The 13,508-nt window shown below is 34.3% G+C and overlaps 1 protein-coding gene across 2 annotated transcripts in view; it reads left to right on the top strand.

Annotated features, from left to right (window-relative positions):
* The window catches only part of LOC149804311 (inositol-trisphosphate 3-kinase B-like), a 49,902-nt gene that overhangs the window by 25,583 nt on the left and 10,811 nt on the right, over positions 1–13,508 (top strand). For both annotated transcript variants that reach the window (XR_016415434.1, XM_089938696.1), the window contains exons 5-6: positions 4,524–4,673; positions 12,154–12,327. Coding sequence is in view for 1 of the 2 variants with exons in the window: in XM_089938696.1 (XP_089794822.1) it covers positions 4,524–4,673; positions 12,154–12,327 (324 nt within the window). In the remaining variant the exon portion in view is untranslated. The remainder of the gene's footprint in view (positions 1–4,523; positions 4,674–12,153; positions 12,328–13,508) is intronic.

Genomic DNA, 13,508 nt, shown 5'->3' with positions numbered 1-13,508 from the left:
CTTGGATTCTTCGTTGGGATTTGAAAGTGAAATCAGTTGAACAGTTTGTTATTAGAACTACTAAAATTTTATTCTGGGATTATTTTTGGATTTAATTCTGTAAAACCATAAGTTCATATTTGTTCATTTTTACAGGGAAATAAATTATTGTAATTTAGAAACAGACTATAAGTCGGGGAATTTCTTGAGAATCCCGTTCTAGCGGCAAGTTGACATGTTGTATAGCAGACAAGAAAACTACATGTGGGACAACTTCTTGCAAAATTGGAAAGTTGGATTTAAATGCAGTATTGTTTTAAGGTATACATTTCCATCTTTTGTATAATGTATTTTATGATTCTTAAAGATACATAGTAAATAGGATTTTCTAGGTTACAAGTTCAAGATGGTCATTGGGTGGGTCTTCATGTTGACATTTAGAAATCCCGTTTTCATATACAATTAGGGTAGAAATGTGGTATATTTTTGAACACTTCGTGAATATCACTTCCTTAATAAATGGACGATCATTCTTTCTTGATACAAATTGGATATTCGACCAAAAACAATGCCTGATCCAATGTTTACAGGAATATCGTATTGTTGCGCAATATTACCTGACACACAGAATTGGCAGACATGGTGGTACATGTGCTTGGTTTACAGTAAGCTGAAAGGATACTGTTTAATCAAAATGATTAAAAACTCAACCTTTTCCCTTGTCCACCAGTTAGGTTTAAATGTTTAATATAATTTATTTTACTTATTCCCCACCGGCTGAAATTTGTGTTGCATATAAAATGGGTGCAGTACATCTGTCATTGTTGATCCATCCATCAGTTTTGTTTTAAAAACATAACTCAAAAACCATTCAAGATATGCTTATAAAGTTGATACACATACCAAACTAGTGGCTTTGATGTATATAAAAAACATTCACCTTCAATATTTTGGATGTTGTCATGGAAACAGGATGTAAAATTGTCAGATTTGTCCCTTTCATTTTCAGAGCATAACTGAAAAACTGCCAGAGATGTACTAATGAAACTTATATATTTTTTTTATTTTCTTGAAACAAAGTTATTTATTCCTACGAGTGGGCATTGTCCATAAGTGTTGTTAATTTGGATAATGGGCGTGATCTCTAGTTTAATTGGCTTGTATCATGGGTCTGAAATTTTCAAGCTCAACCCATCTCATTTTGTTTACGGATCCGCTGACGTTTTGATACAAAATATGTGCTGCCTAGGCTTCTCACACTCTGTGAGTCTCTCACACTAACTAATCCTCCTGGATTGCTTGGAGGATTGCCATGAAATTTAAAACTCACATTCACAAATCCAATATGACTGTCACAGCAGCCATCTTAAAAATCTGGTTATCGACACTGCTGAATGGATGGTCATGGCAACAAGGGGTTTTCACCAAAGTCAGCTTGGTCCCAGTTGAAAATGGCATGAACTGAAATCATGACAATGAAAGAAGCAAAATGACAAAAATGAATCCACATGAGGGGTGAAAAACCCACTAATCTTTTTAAACCTTTGCTTTCTTGATTTATGTCAGAAATATACCATAGAAGTGTATTGGTTTCTGTATTTTTAGTTTGGCAATATTTTGCATGTGCAAGTTCCTCAAAGCTCATTTGAGCACAATATGAATATGTTCAGAAAATAAAGCAGTGTAATATTTCCAGATAAATTTAGATTGGATTGTTATTTTGATTTTGTTACTTTCAAATTATTTTCCTTCATCAAATGAATGTTATCAAGAAACAATGATCTTACTCAGATCCTTGATTATATGCCTAGAGCATGTCTTCCTCCCCTGCCATCAGTATGGTCCTAGATCATGTCTTCCTCCCCTGCCATCAGTATGGTCCTAGATCATGTCTTCCTCCCCCGCCATCAGTATGATCCTAGATCATGTCTTCATCCCCTGCCATCAGTATGGTCCTTGATCATGTCTTCCTCCCCAGCCATCAGTATGGTCCTAGATCATGTCTTCCTCCCCCGCCATCAGTATGGTCCTTGATCATGTCTTCCTCCCCAGCCATCAGTATGGTCCTAGATCATGTCTTCCTCCCCTGCCATCAGTATGGTCCTAGAGCATGTCTTCCTCCCCAGCCATCAGTATGGTCCTAGATCATGTCTTCATCCCCCGCCATCAATATGGTCCTAGATCATGTCTTCATCCCCTGCCATCAGTATGGTCCTAGATCATGTCTTCATCCCCCGCCATCAGTATGGTCCTAGAGCATGTCTTCCTGCCCAGCCATCAGTATGGTCCTAGATCATGTCTTCATCCCTCGCCATCAGTATGGTCCTAGATCATGTCTTCCTCCCCCACCATCAGTATGGTCCTTGATCATGTCTTCCTCCCCAGCCATCAGTATGGTCCTAGATCATGTCTTCCTCCCCCGCCATCAGCATGGTCCTTGATCATGTCTTCCTCCCCAGCCATCAGTATGGTCCTAGATCATGTCTTCATCCCCTGCCATCAGTATGGTCCTAGATCATGTCTTCATCCCCTACCATCAGTATGGTCCTTGATCATGTCTTCATCCTCTGCCATCAGTATGGTCCTTGATCATGTCTTCATCCCCTGCCATCAGTATGGTCCTTGATCATGTCTTCATCCCCTGCCATCAGTATGGTCCTAGATCATGTCTTCATCCTCTGCCATCAGGATGGTCCTAGATCATGTCTTCATCCCCTGCCATCAGTATGGTCCTAGATCATGTCTTCCTCCCCCGCCATCAGTGTGGTCCTAGATCATGTCTTCATCCTCTGCCATCAGTATGGTCCTAGATCATGTCTTCATCCCCTGCCATCAGTATGGTCCTAGATCATGTCTTCCTCACCTGCCATCAGTATGGTCCTAGATCATGTCTTCATCCCCTGCCATCAGTATGGTCCTAGATCATGTCCTCCTGCCCTGCCATCAGTATGGTCCTAGATCATGTCTTCCTACCCTGCCATCAGTATGGTCCTAGATCATGTCTTCATCCCCTGCCATCAGTATGGTCCTAGATCATGTCTTCCTCCCCTGCCATCAGTATGATCCTAGATCATGTCTTCATCCCCTGCCATCAGTATGGTCCTAGATCATGTCTTCCTCACCTGCCATCAGTATGGTCCTAGATCATGTCCTCCTGCCCTGCCATCAGTATGGTCCTAGATCATGTCTTCCTCCCCTGCTGTCAGTATGGTCCTAGATCATGTCTTCATCCCCTGCTGTCAGTATGGTCCTAGATCATGTCTTCATACCCTGCCATCAGTATGGTCCAGAATGTGTGGCAGGATTGTGTAGAATAGTCTTCTAAACACAGGACAGCTCTGTACAACGTACTTGTATAAATGACACACTAATAAGAAATTTGGGACAGATTTGGTTAGAGTTGGCTGTACTTTATTCCTATAGATGGTACAACATTAAAAAAAAGAAACTTGAATGCCAGGGATTTATTTATCTGACATTTGATGATGCCATACGTACATGTACAAATAAGTCAGATCCAGTTGCAAACAATGTAGACCTAGATATGCAAATACATGATGCAATATCAGATCGGGATATTGTTGCTTATTTTACTTATTGGTCCTAACAAACTTTTGACCCATATCTATGGTGCATTATGTGATGGCAGTCCTGGATCTATGCCATTTGCAGTTGGATCAAAGTTATACACAAGTATATATGGTAGTTAATGCTTTTAATTGCCATGTAATGTAATGGATAATTGAAATAAGAATATACCGTATATGTACTTTATTATATATGTATGATACACATCAAGTTATGAAGGGCATATATTTATCTACAATTGTATATTGCACCAGCAGATTGGAGTTCGAGGTCTACCATTTTTGTTGGACCAAGAAACTGGAGCATAAGAATTTGCTTGAGTTTTGTAATGAGGAACATAAACCCTATTCTGCTGATACATTTATGTAAAGTCAGATATGGGAATACTGTGTTGACTGCAGGTTGCATGCTAAGTCATGGGTGTGTTCCTTAATGTTTATTGTAGATGGTTCCATTATCTTTTTAGGCAGTAGAAGGGTTTAAGGAGAGCTTACACTGTAATGGTATTCAAAAAGATTCACATGGATTTAGCAAAAAAAATTCTGTCCAGGGTTTAGCCTTTATGGATATCTTAAAGTATGATATAAGTTGTTCTACTGAATGCACTATCCAGGGTATATATGTATCAAGTTTCAATTTGAAAAACAGGCACTATGCAGTTTTTGTATTACTCATTTTACAGGCATTAAACAACTTGGAATGAATACGTAACTAATAATGGCATTCTATTTTTAGAAGAGATTTATGTTTTTGGAGCATAGGCACTTAAAAATTCCCATTTGAAAATGTGGCAGGCCCAAAGTTGGTATTTGTGAGTATACACCCACAATTTAACTTTATGTGTGTGTGTGTGTGTATGTGTATATATATATATATATATATATATATATATATATATATATATATATATATATATATATTTCTTGCACAATGTTGGAGAGTGTTTGCTTTTGTAGGACATGTACCAGAAGATGTTGGAAGTGGACCCTAAAGCACCAACACCAGAAGAACATACCCAGGGTGCCGTCACAAAGCCGCGCTACATGAGGTGGAGAGATGAAATTAGTTCTTCTGTTGAGCTGGGGTTCAGGATAGAGGGGATTCGAGTAAGTTGAAATAAAAATGCATTGAAAGTAGGCAGGTGTTTAACTTGTCCTAGCCAAAGTAGGCAGGTGTTTAACTTGTCCTAGCCAAAGTAGGCAGGTGTTTAACTTGTCCTAGCCAAAGTAAGCAGGTGTTTAACTTGTCCTAGCCAAAGTAGGCAGGTGTTTAACTTGTCCTAGCCAAAGTAGGCAGGTGTTTAACTTGTCCTAGCCAAAGAGTTAAGAGATATAATTGGAGATAAGATTAGGTATAATAAAATTACAGTAAAGGTTTTTGTTAGGACTTGAGAGTGTAGAGTTTCATAAATGTGTTGGCCATATCATGTTCTTTATATGCCCACCATAAAGCATGATATCATGTTATTTATATGCCCACCATAGGGTCATGATATTATGCTACTTACATGCCCACCATAAAGCATGATATTATGTTACTTACATACCCACCATAAAGCATATCATGTTATTTATATGTCCACCATAAAGCATGATATTATGTTATTTATATGCCCACCATAGGATCATGATATTATGCTACTTATATGCCCACCATAAGCATGATATCATGTTATTTATATGCCCACCATAAAGCATGATATCACGTTATTTATATGCCCACCATAAAGCATCATATGTTGTTTATATGCGCACCATAAAGCATGGTATCATGTTATTTATATGCCCACCATAGGGTCATGATATCATGTTATTTATATGCCCACCATAAAGCATGATATTATGTTACTTACATCCCCACCATAAAGCATATCATGTTATTTATATGTCCACCATAAAGCATGATATCATGTTATTTATATGCCCACCATAAAGCATGATATCATGTTATTTACATGCCCACCATAAAGCATGATATCATTTTACAGAGGAGCCTCATTAATCTGGACACCTTCGTTCCCAGTGAATATGTCCAGATTAATGAGTTTTCCAGATAATTGAACCATGCACATTTTTATTTTTTTATGTCCACAACTGTAAACTTGCCAATGTCTAAGGATGGGTAAGCTATAATATGCTGGTGTATATCTTGAATGGTGGCTATTGGGTGGGTGATCTTCTTTGTGGTGGCAAATCGTTTTTATGCTGGCTGGTATCTCATCAATACTAGCTTTATAGTGTTGTCATAACACAATGTAAAAAGTACAACTAATACAAGCTGATACCTTGCAGTTAAATGTGTTATGGTAAACTAATAAAATGCAGTCTTTTTTATATGTCGTATTTTACAGCTGTTATAGTGTTATAGCTGCTAATGAACTTATAACTGATGACCCCATTTTATTCTGAAATGACACCCTATACTGTCCACAGCTTAAATCAATCAACTGTATATGTACAGCCATCAGTAAACTGTGATTGTTACATATAATTGGTAAACAACAAAGAGGCTTAATGACACAATTTATTAATTGTATGTTATGTCAAAAGCGTGGATGATTTGATCCCAGTGTGTTAATTTAATTATTGACACCCCTGTTAGCAACTAGCTAAAACAGACATTGTTTATCTCATTAACCCTGGGGACTTTTGTCATTTTTGCCTAAAATGCAAGTAGGAAACACATTTTGGGGGCTATTTCTGAATACATCCTAATACATCGAGAGATTTTCCATTAGCCTAATGCCTAGTTGTATTAGAAATATTGTTTTCCATTGGTTATTTTGCTCGTGTATGAGCAGAAGGGTAACAGTAGGAGGTCTTTTTTTTGTTGTTGTTGTTATATTTTGCTTAATAGACCCACTGTTTTTGTATCAAGACCACTCTTTATTCCAAATGCCCACCTTATCCTACTTTTTGCACAGGTTCACCTGTCTGTGTGCTGTTCACTGGTCTGCCTTAGATCTGAAGCCAACAAGTCTAAAATCTGGAAACAAAATCAGATTCCGACCACGGGCGAATTTTGGGTGAAAAAAATGGGTTCAAAAACTTAGGTTTTTCCTTCTGTATTTTGTAGTGCAACTAAAACATCCAGATTATTTGGTATCATTATAGAGCTAGATCTGTCTAACTTTCTATAATACCACCCACTTTAATGTATCATACATGACCTTGATGCTACAGAGCTTAGCAGTAGGCTACTACCTCCTGCCACGTAAACGTGGCGCCTTGGATTAATGAGTTATACAATCGCTGGTTACAGTATAGTCACGTTACTTAGTTTTTCCACACATGATCACATGATCAATTGATAACTTTAACTTACGACTAGAATTTGACCAGTCAGAGATTGATACATTGCATAGGTGAATCTGTGTTATCCAACTGACTGTATTTTCATTTATGATGTTTCGACTTTTCTTAGTTTTGGACATTATTTCCTGATTATTGAGAAAAGTATAATACTAATTTTACACTTTGGTCCCTGATTCTGATTTCTGGATCCAGAAAGCGGATTTCTTGATTAACGGAGCAATTTAATATTTAAGAATTCCGTTCCCATTGAATTATGTCCAGATAGCGAGGTTTCCTGATAAATGGAGTCTGGATTAATGAGGCTCTTCTGTATTTATATGCCAACCATAAGGCATGATATCATATTATATTTGAAAGCATTTATGACAGAATACCATGTTTTAGAAAACAGTTTCTACAAGTGATGTGAGGAAGAGAAAAAAAGACTGGTTGGGAAAACAAAATGATGAAACATTCAATTACAATTTTAATAGTTGGTTATAAATAATTAAAGTTTTATTCTTAGAAAGCTTTGTTGACACAATTAAATTTGATATTTTCAATGCGTCGCAATCCAGCATGTTCCTTAAATGAGAGATAAGTCCAGACAAATACTGTTTTAGGTCATCAACCACTCACATCAGCCAAACATAATATATATATATATGATAACCTGGTGACAATGACAAGTCTGTAAACTAAGGGAGACAAACTAACATTTTAAAAATGCAAGTATGACATTTTCCATGGAAAATATAAAAAATATCTCCAATGATTAAAATCAATATTTGATCAGGTTTAATTAACCAATCATCAATTTTTACATTTCATCGAATTCCCATTACAAGCTCCTACCTTTCAAATATGTTTTACACAAATCAAAACTAACATAGGAGCAATTAAAATTATTATCAATGTTTACATGGAATGTTTCTTTTTGCCTTACCAATTATTTTAATTTTTATTATTGTTGTTAAGCAACTGTGACATTGTGGTAACTTTACTTATGGACTGGTGCCTGAGTAGGCATATGCTGTTACATGTAACTGATTAGTGTAAATTTGCAATTTTATTAGGGTCCAACAATTTAATTTTCTGGGACAGGGACTTGAAACTATTTTTAAACCTTCCGTCTGTTAATAGCTGAAAAATATTATATATTGCTCTGATTTGTAGCAAAGGAATACCATATTATCTTGATATTAAACAAAATATAATATCCCAGTGGAAAAGAAAATTACCCCCCTCCCCCAAATTTAAATGGTAGGTACCTTATAGTAAATAAATGTGCTATATGTATGCTAATTGTTGTATAAGTTGTAATCAAACAGCTGTAACTAATGTGGGATGATTAATGATTGCACTATAGCTGACAACCTGTGAAAGACATTGTGATGACCTTAGGGAGCATGTTGATAAAAATAGGAAGTGTTGGCACTGAAGCCTACTATTTACCAGCTACAGTCCAGATATAATAAAAAGGAAATTTTGCATTGGATGTCAACACCTGGGCAAGATAGTCATCAGAGAGAACATAAAACATGTTTACTTAATAACAAGAAAATATTTAGTTGAGTTGAGAATTTATGTAAAATTATAATAAAATAACAACTGCTGTCCAAAAAGTCTTAAAATGATCTGATCTGCAGTCTTACATAGGAATACATGACTTTAACAATTTGCAGTCTTGCATAGAAATATATGAACTTAAGGATTTGTAGTCTTGCATAGGAATACTTGAAGTTAATGATTTGCAGTCTTGCATGGGAATACATGAATTTAATGATTTGCAGTCTTACATAGGAATACATGAATTTATTGATTTGCAGTCTTGCATAGGAATACATAAACTTAATATGTTAACATACGCTAGTAAATAACTAACAAATTACATTTTTTTGGTTTAAATCAGAAATTATTTCCAAACGTTGGTTTTGGCCTGAGTATTTTTCACAGCGTTTCATTTCACCATGATGTTTGTAAAAGTGACATATGTCAAACAAATAATTAAAGGATCACAAATATAATAATATTTATAATATTCAAACTTAATTTTAGTCAATATTTTGAATTATGTTGTCATGACAAATTAAAAGATGCTGTTAATATCTTTAAACAATTTTTCCTTGGGAATTTCCATACACTCCTTATTGAAGGAAACTATTGAAGTACTGGTACAGTGAAAAAGAACCGTGGTACCGACTACCAGAAAAAATGCCGTGTGAACTGGTATACTGGTAATTGTACAGCTCTAATGCTGTTACATACAGCTGATTAGAGTCAATGTATTTTTTGTATCTAGCTGATTAGTGTAAATGTATTTTTTATATCTAGCTGAGTAGTGTAAATGTATTTTTTTATATCTAGCTGAGTAGTGTAAATGTATTATTTTATATCTAGCTGAGTAGTGTATATGTATTTTGTTGTATCTAGCTGATTAGGGTAAATGTATTTTTTTGTATCTAGCTGATTAGGGTAAATGTATTTTTTGTATCTAACTGATTAGTGTAAATATTTTTTGTATCTAGCTGATTAGTATAAATGTATTTTGTTATATCTAGCTGAGTAGTGTAAACGTATTTTTTGTATCTAACTGATTAGGGTAAATGTATTTTTTGTATCTAGCTGATTAGAGTCAATGTATTTTTTGTATCTAGCTGATTAGTGTAAATGTATTTTTTGTATCTAGCTGATTAGGGTAAATGTATTTTTTTTGGTATTTAGCTGATTATGGTAAATGTATTTTTTTTATCTAGCTGATTAGTGTTAATGTATTTTTTGTATCTAGCTGATTAGGGTAAATGTATTTTGTTGTATTTAGCTGATTTGGGTAAATGTATTCTTTTGTATCCAGCTGATTAGTGTAAATGTATTTTTTGTATCCAGCTGATTAGTGTAAATGTATTTTTTTGTATCTAGCTGATTAGGGTAAATGTATTTTTTGTATCTAGCTGATTAGGGTAAATGTATTTTTTGCATCTAGCTGATTAGGGTAAATGTATTTTTTGTATCTAACTGATTAGTGTAAATATTTTTTGTATCTAGCTGATTAGTATAAATGTATTTTGTTATATCTAGCTGAGTAGTGTAAACGTATTTTTTGTATCTAACTGATTAGGGTAAATGTATTTTTTGTATCTAGCTGATTAGTGTAAATGTATTTTTTTCTATCCAGCTGATTAGAGTCAATGTATTTTTTGTATCTAGCTGATTAGTGTAAATGTATTTTTTGTATCTAGCTGATTAGGGTAAATGTATTTTTTTTGGTATTTAGCTGATTATGGTAAATGTATTTTTTTTATCTAGCTGATTAGTGTTAATGTATTTTTTGTATCTAGCTGATTAGGGTAAATGTATTTTGTTGTATTTAGCTGATTTGGGTAAATGTATTCTTTTGTATCCAGCTGATTAGTGTAAATGTATTTTTTGTATCCAGCTGATTAGTGTAAATGTATTTTTTTGTATCTAGCTGATTAGGGTAAATGTATTTTTTGTATCCAGCTGATTAGGGTAAATGTATTTTTTGTATCTAGCTGATTAGGGTAAATGTATTTTTTGCATCTAGCTGAATAGGGTAAATGTATTTTTTGCATCTAGCTGATTAGGGTAAATGTATTTTTTTTGTATATAGCTGAATAGAATAAATGTATTTTTTGTATCTAGCTGATTAGGATAAATATATTTTTATATCTAGCTGATTTGTTTAAATGTATTTGGTTGTATCTAGCTGATTAATTTATATGTATTTTGTTGTATCTAGCTGATTAGGTTACATGTATTTTGTTGTATCTAGCTGATTACAGTAAATGTATTTTGTTATATCTGGTTGATTAGTGTAAATGTATACTGTTACATGTAGCTGATTAGTATAACTGTATGCTGTTATATATAGCTTGATCATCGTAAATGTATTCTGTTACAGGTAGCTGATTAGTGTAAATGTATTCTGTTACATGTAGCTGATTAGTGTAAATGTATGCTGTTACAGGTAGCTGATTAGTGTAAATGTATTCTGTTACATATAGTTGATTAGTGTAAATGTATTCTGTTACAGGCAGCTGATTAATGTAAATGTATTCTGTTACATATAGTTGATTAGTGTAAATGTATTCTATTACAGGTAACATATTAGTGTAAATGTATTCTATTGAATGTAGCATATTAGTGTAACTGTATTCTATTACAGGTAGCATATTAATGGAAATGTATTCTATTGAATGTAGCATATTAGTATAAATGTATTCTATTACAGGTAGCATATTAGTGTAAATGTATTATATTACAATTAGCATATTAGTGTAAATGTATTCTTTTACAGGTAGCATATTAGTGTAAATGTATTCTGTTACAGGTAGCATATTAGTGTAAATGTATTCTGTTACAGGTAACATATTAGTATAAATGTATTCTATTACAGGTAGCATATTAGTGTAAATGTATTCTGTTACAGGTAGCATATTAGTGTAAATGTATTCTGTTACAGGTAGCATATTAGTGTAAATGTATTCTGTTACAGGTAGCATATTAGTGTAAATGTATTCTGTTACAGGTAGCATATTAGTGTAAATGTATTCTGTTACAGGTAGCATATTAGTGTAAATGTATTCTGTTACAGGTAGCATATTAGTGTAAATGTATTATGTTTTAAATATGAATTTTTCATCATAAAAGCTATTTTCTCATTGGTTGGCATACATGTATATATCTTGCTATTTACAATTAGTAATGATACTGAGATGTACTAACAATTATACAATGTTTATTTAAGAGCACACAATTGCCTCATTGCCCTTTACTTTTCATAGTTTGTGCAAGAAAATTACCTCTCAGTCTATGGCCCCATTAGGGTGCTTACTAACCCCCAGACAGTGGGAACAAAGAAATGGTTGCATGTGTTGGCACTAAAAGGATTTTGAGGACTTTAGTAGTGGTTTTGTCTACAGGGAGCTAGCAATAAAACCACCAGTAATGGCCTCATATATAAAACTCTTATTCCCATGCTCAGGCAGATTGGGAAATATTATCATAACATAGCAACAAATATTATTCTCTGTAGAACTGTGTCACTGAGATAGTTATGATATCAAAATGACATCATAGTTTTTGATAGTTTATGGTCCATTTTGTGTCGACAAATTTTGACATTTAATGTCATAAAGGTTCCTACATTCACAGATGTGCTAGGATTTCAAAGTTGATACTAAGAAGTTTAGAATTATGTTTACATGTGCAAAATTTATTGCACCAAAGATGGCTGCTTATGCATAGCATTCAAAGGTTTTCCTGTTTTCAGAAGAGTGATGGAGTTTCCGGAAAGAATTTTAAGAAGATGAAAGGCCACCAAAGTGTGATGGGAAATATCCAGAACTTTGTGAAGGAAGACACATCCATTATGTTGAAATACTTGCAGAGGTTGAAAGCCTTGCAAGCCACATTGGAAGTCTCTCCATTCTTCCATAGCCATGAGGTAATGAGTGCTAAAGAAACAAACGAAGGCCTTTTGGGTGGATTAGATTGGTGAATACACATGTGACATGTGGAACTCTAATTAGGACCTAACACTGCAAAGTCAAAAGAGCTCAGTAGTAATGAAGTTATCCATTCATCAATCAGTCTGTCTGTCCATCTGTTAGTAGAATGGTTTCTACAGGATAATGTTCTTGCAAATTGTTTGATTTTAACTAGATCCATTTGATAGCTTTTTGCTGATGGGACTTGAAAGACTGTTTTCTAGCTTTCTGACAGGGTTATTGCTCCTGGTGGCCTGTATGTGTAACTTTTGTTTCCAGTTTAACTTTCCCAAGGATTGTTGGACTTGAATCAAATTTGGCATGCTGCTCTATATTGATCAGAATTCCATGACCTCATTTGCAGGAGTTATGTCCCCCTGATTGCTCATCGTCCAGACATAACTTTACCAAGGTTTATTGGATTTCAGTCAAATATGGTATGCAGCTTTTTATTGTTGATACGTTGAATAATTTTGATTTTTTTTATACAGGATTTATGGCCCCTGCTTCCTCATCTTCATGACTACAGCATAGCTTGATCAAGGTTTATTGGATTTTTACTAAATGTGGATTTTATATTGATGAGATCTTGAAATAAGAGTGATTTCCAGCTTTCCATGTTGTCATTTTCCAGAGTTTTATCACCTAATTACCTGTCCTCCTGAGTACTTGATTACCTGTACTCCAGACATTAATTTCTGTAGCATTGCTTTACCAATGATTGTTGGAGTTCTGTAAGGTATAAATAGGGACATTATGTTGGGCTGTCATATAAATGGAACTGTTTTGATTCATTTTTTTAATTGTTTATATGTTTAGAGACTTTTGTAAACAGTTGCTGTCTTTGAAATTGGCATTTCACTCAAAATTTGCATGACACTTCCACTACATTGGTTTTATGCATGAGACTGGGCCTTAAAAAGTAATTAATCCAGACCATTTCTTGAATCAGTTCTTCAGGTTTAAGTTTCTTCAAAGAATTATAATATATGTGTTATGGTCAGTATAGTTCCATGGACATAACAGGGTCTTGATAATTTGAGATGAATGTTGTGTCATGTATATTTATGACCCAATAGACTACAGAACACCATCACTTACATACTTGCATTTTTATAAGGATTTTAGTTTAAAGGGT

The sequence above is a fragment of the Sinohyriopsis cumingii genome, chromosome 2 (genome assembly GCF_028554795.1).
Source record: "Sinohyriopsis cumingii isolate HCF-2022 chromosome 2, ASM2855479v2, whole genome shotgun sequence".
Taxonomy (NCBI): domain Eukaryota; kingdom Metazoa; phylum Mollusca; class Bivalvia; order Unionida; family Unionidae; genus Sinohyriopsis; species Sinohyriopsis cumingii.
The sequence above is the reverse complement of the archived record's forward strand: the minus strand, read 5'-3'. Positions and strand labels throughout refer to the sequence as shown.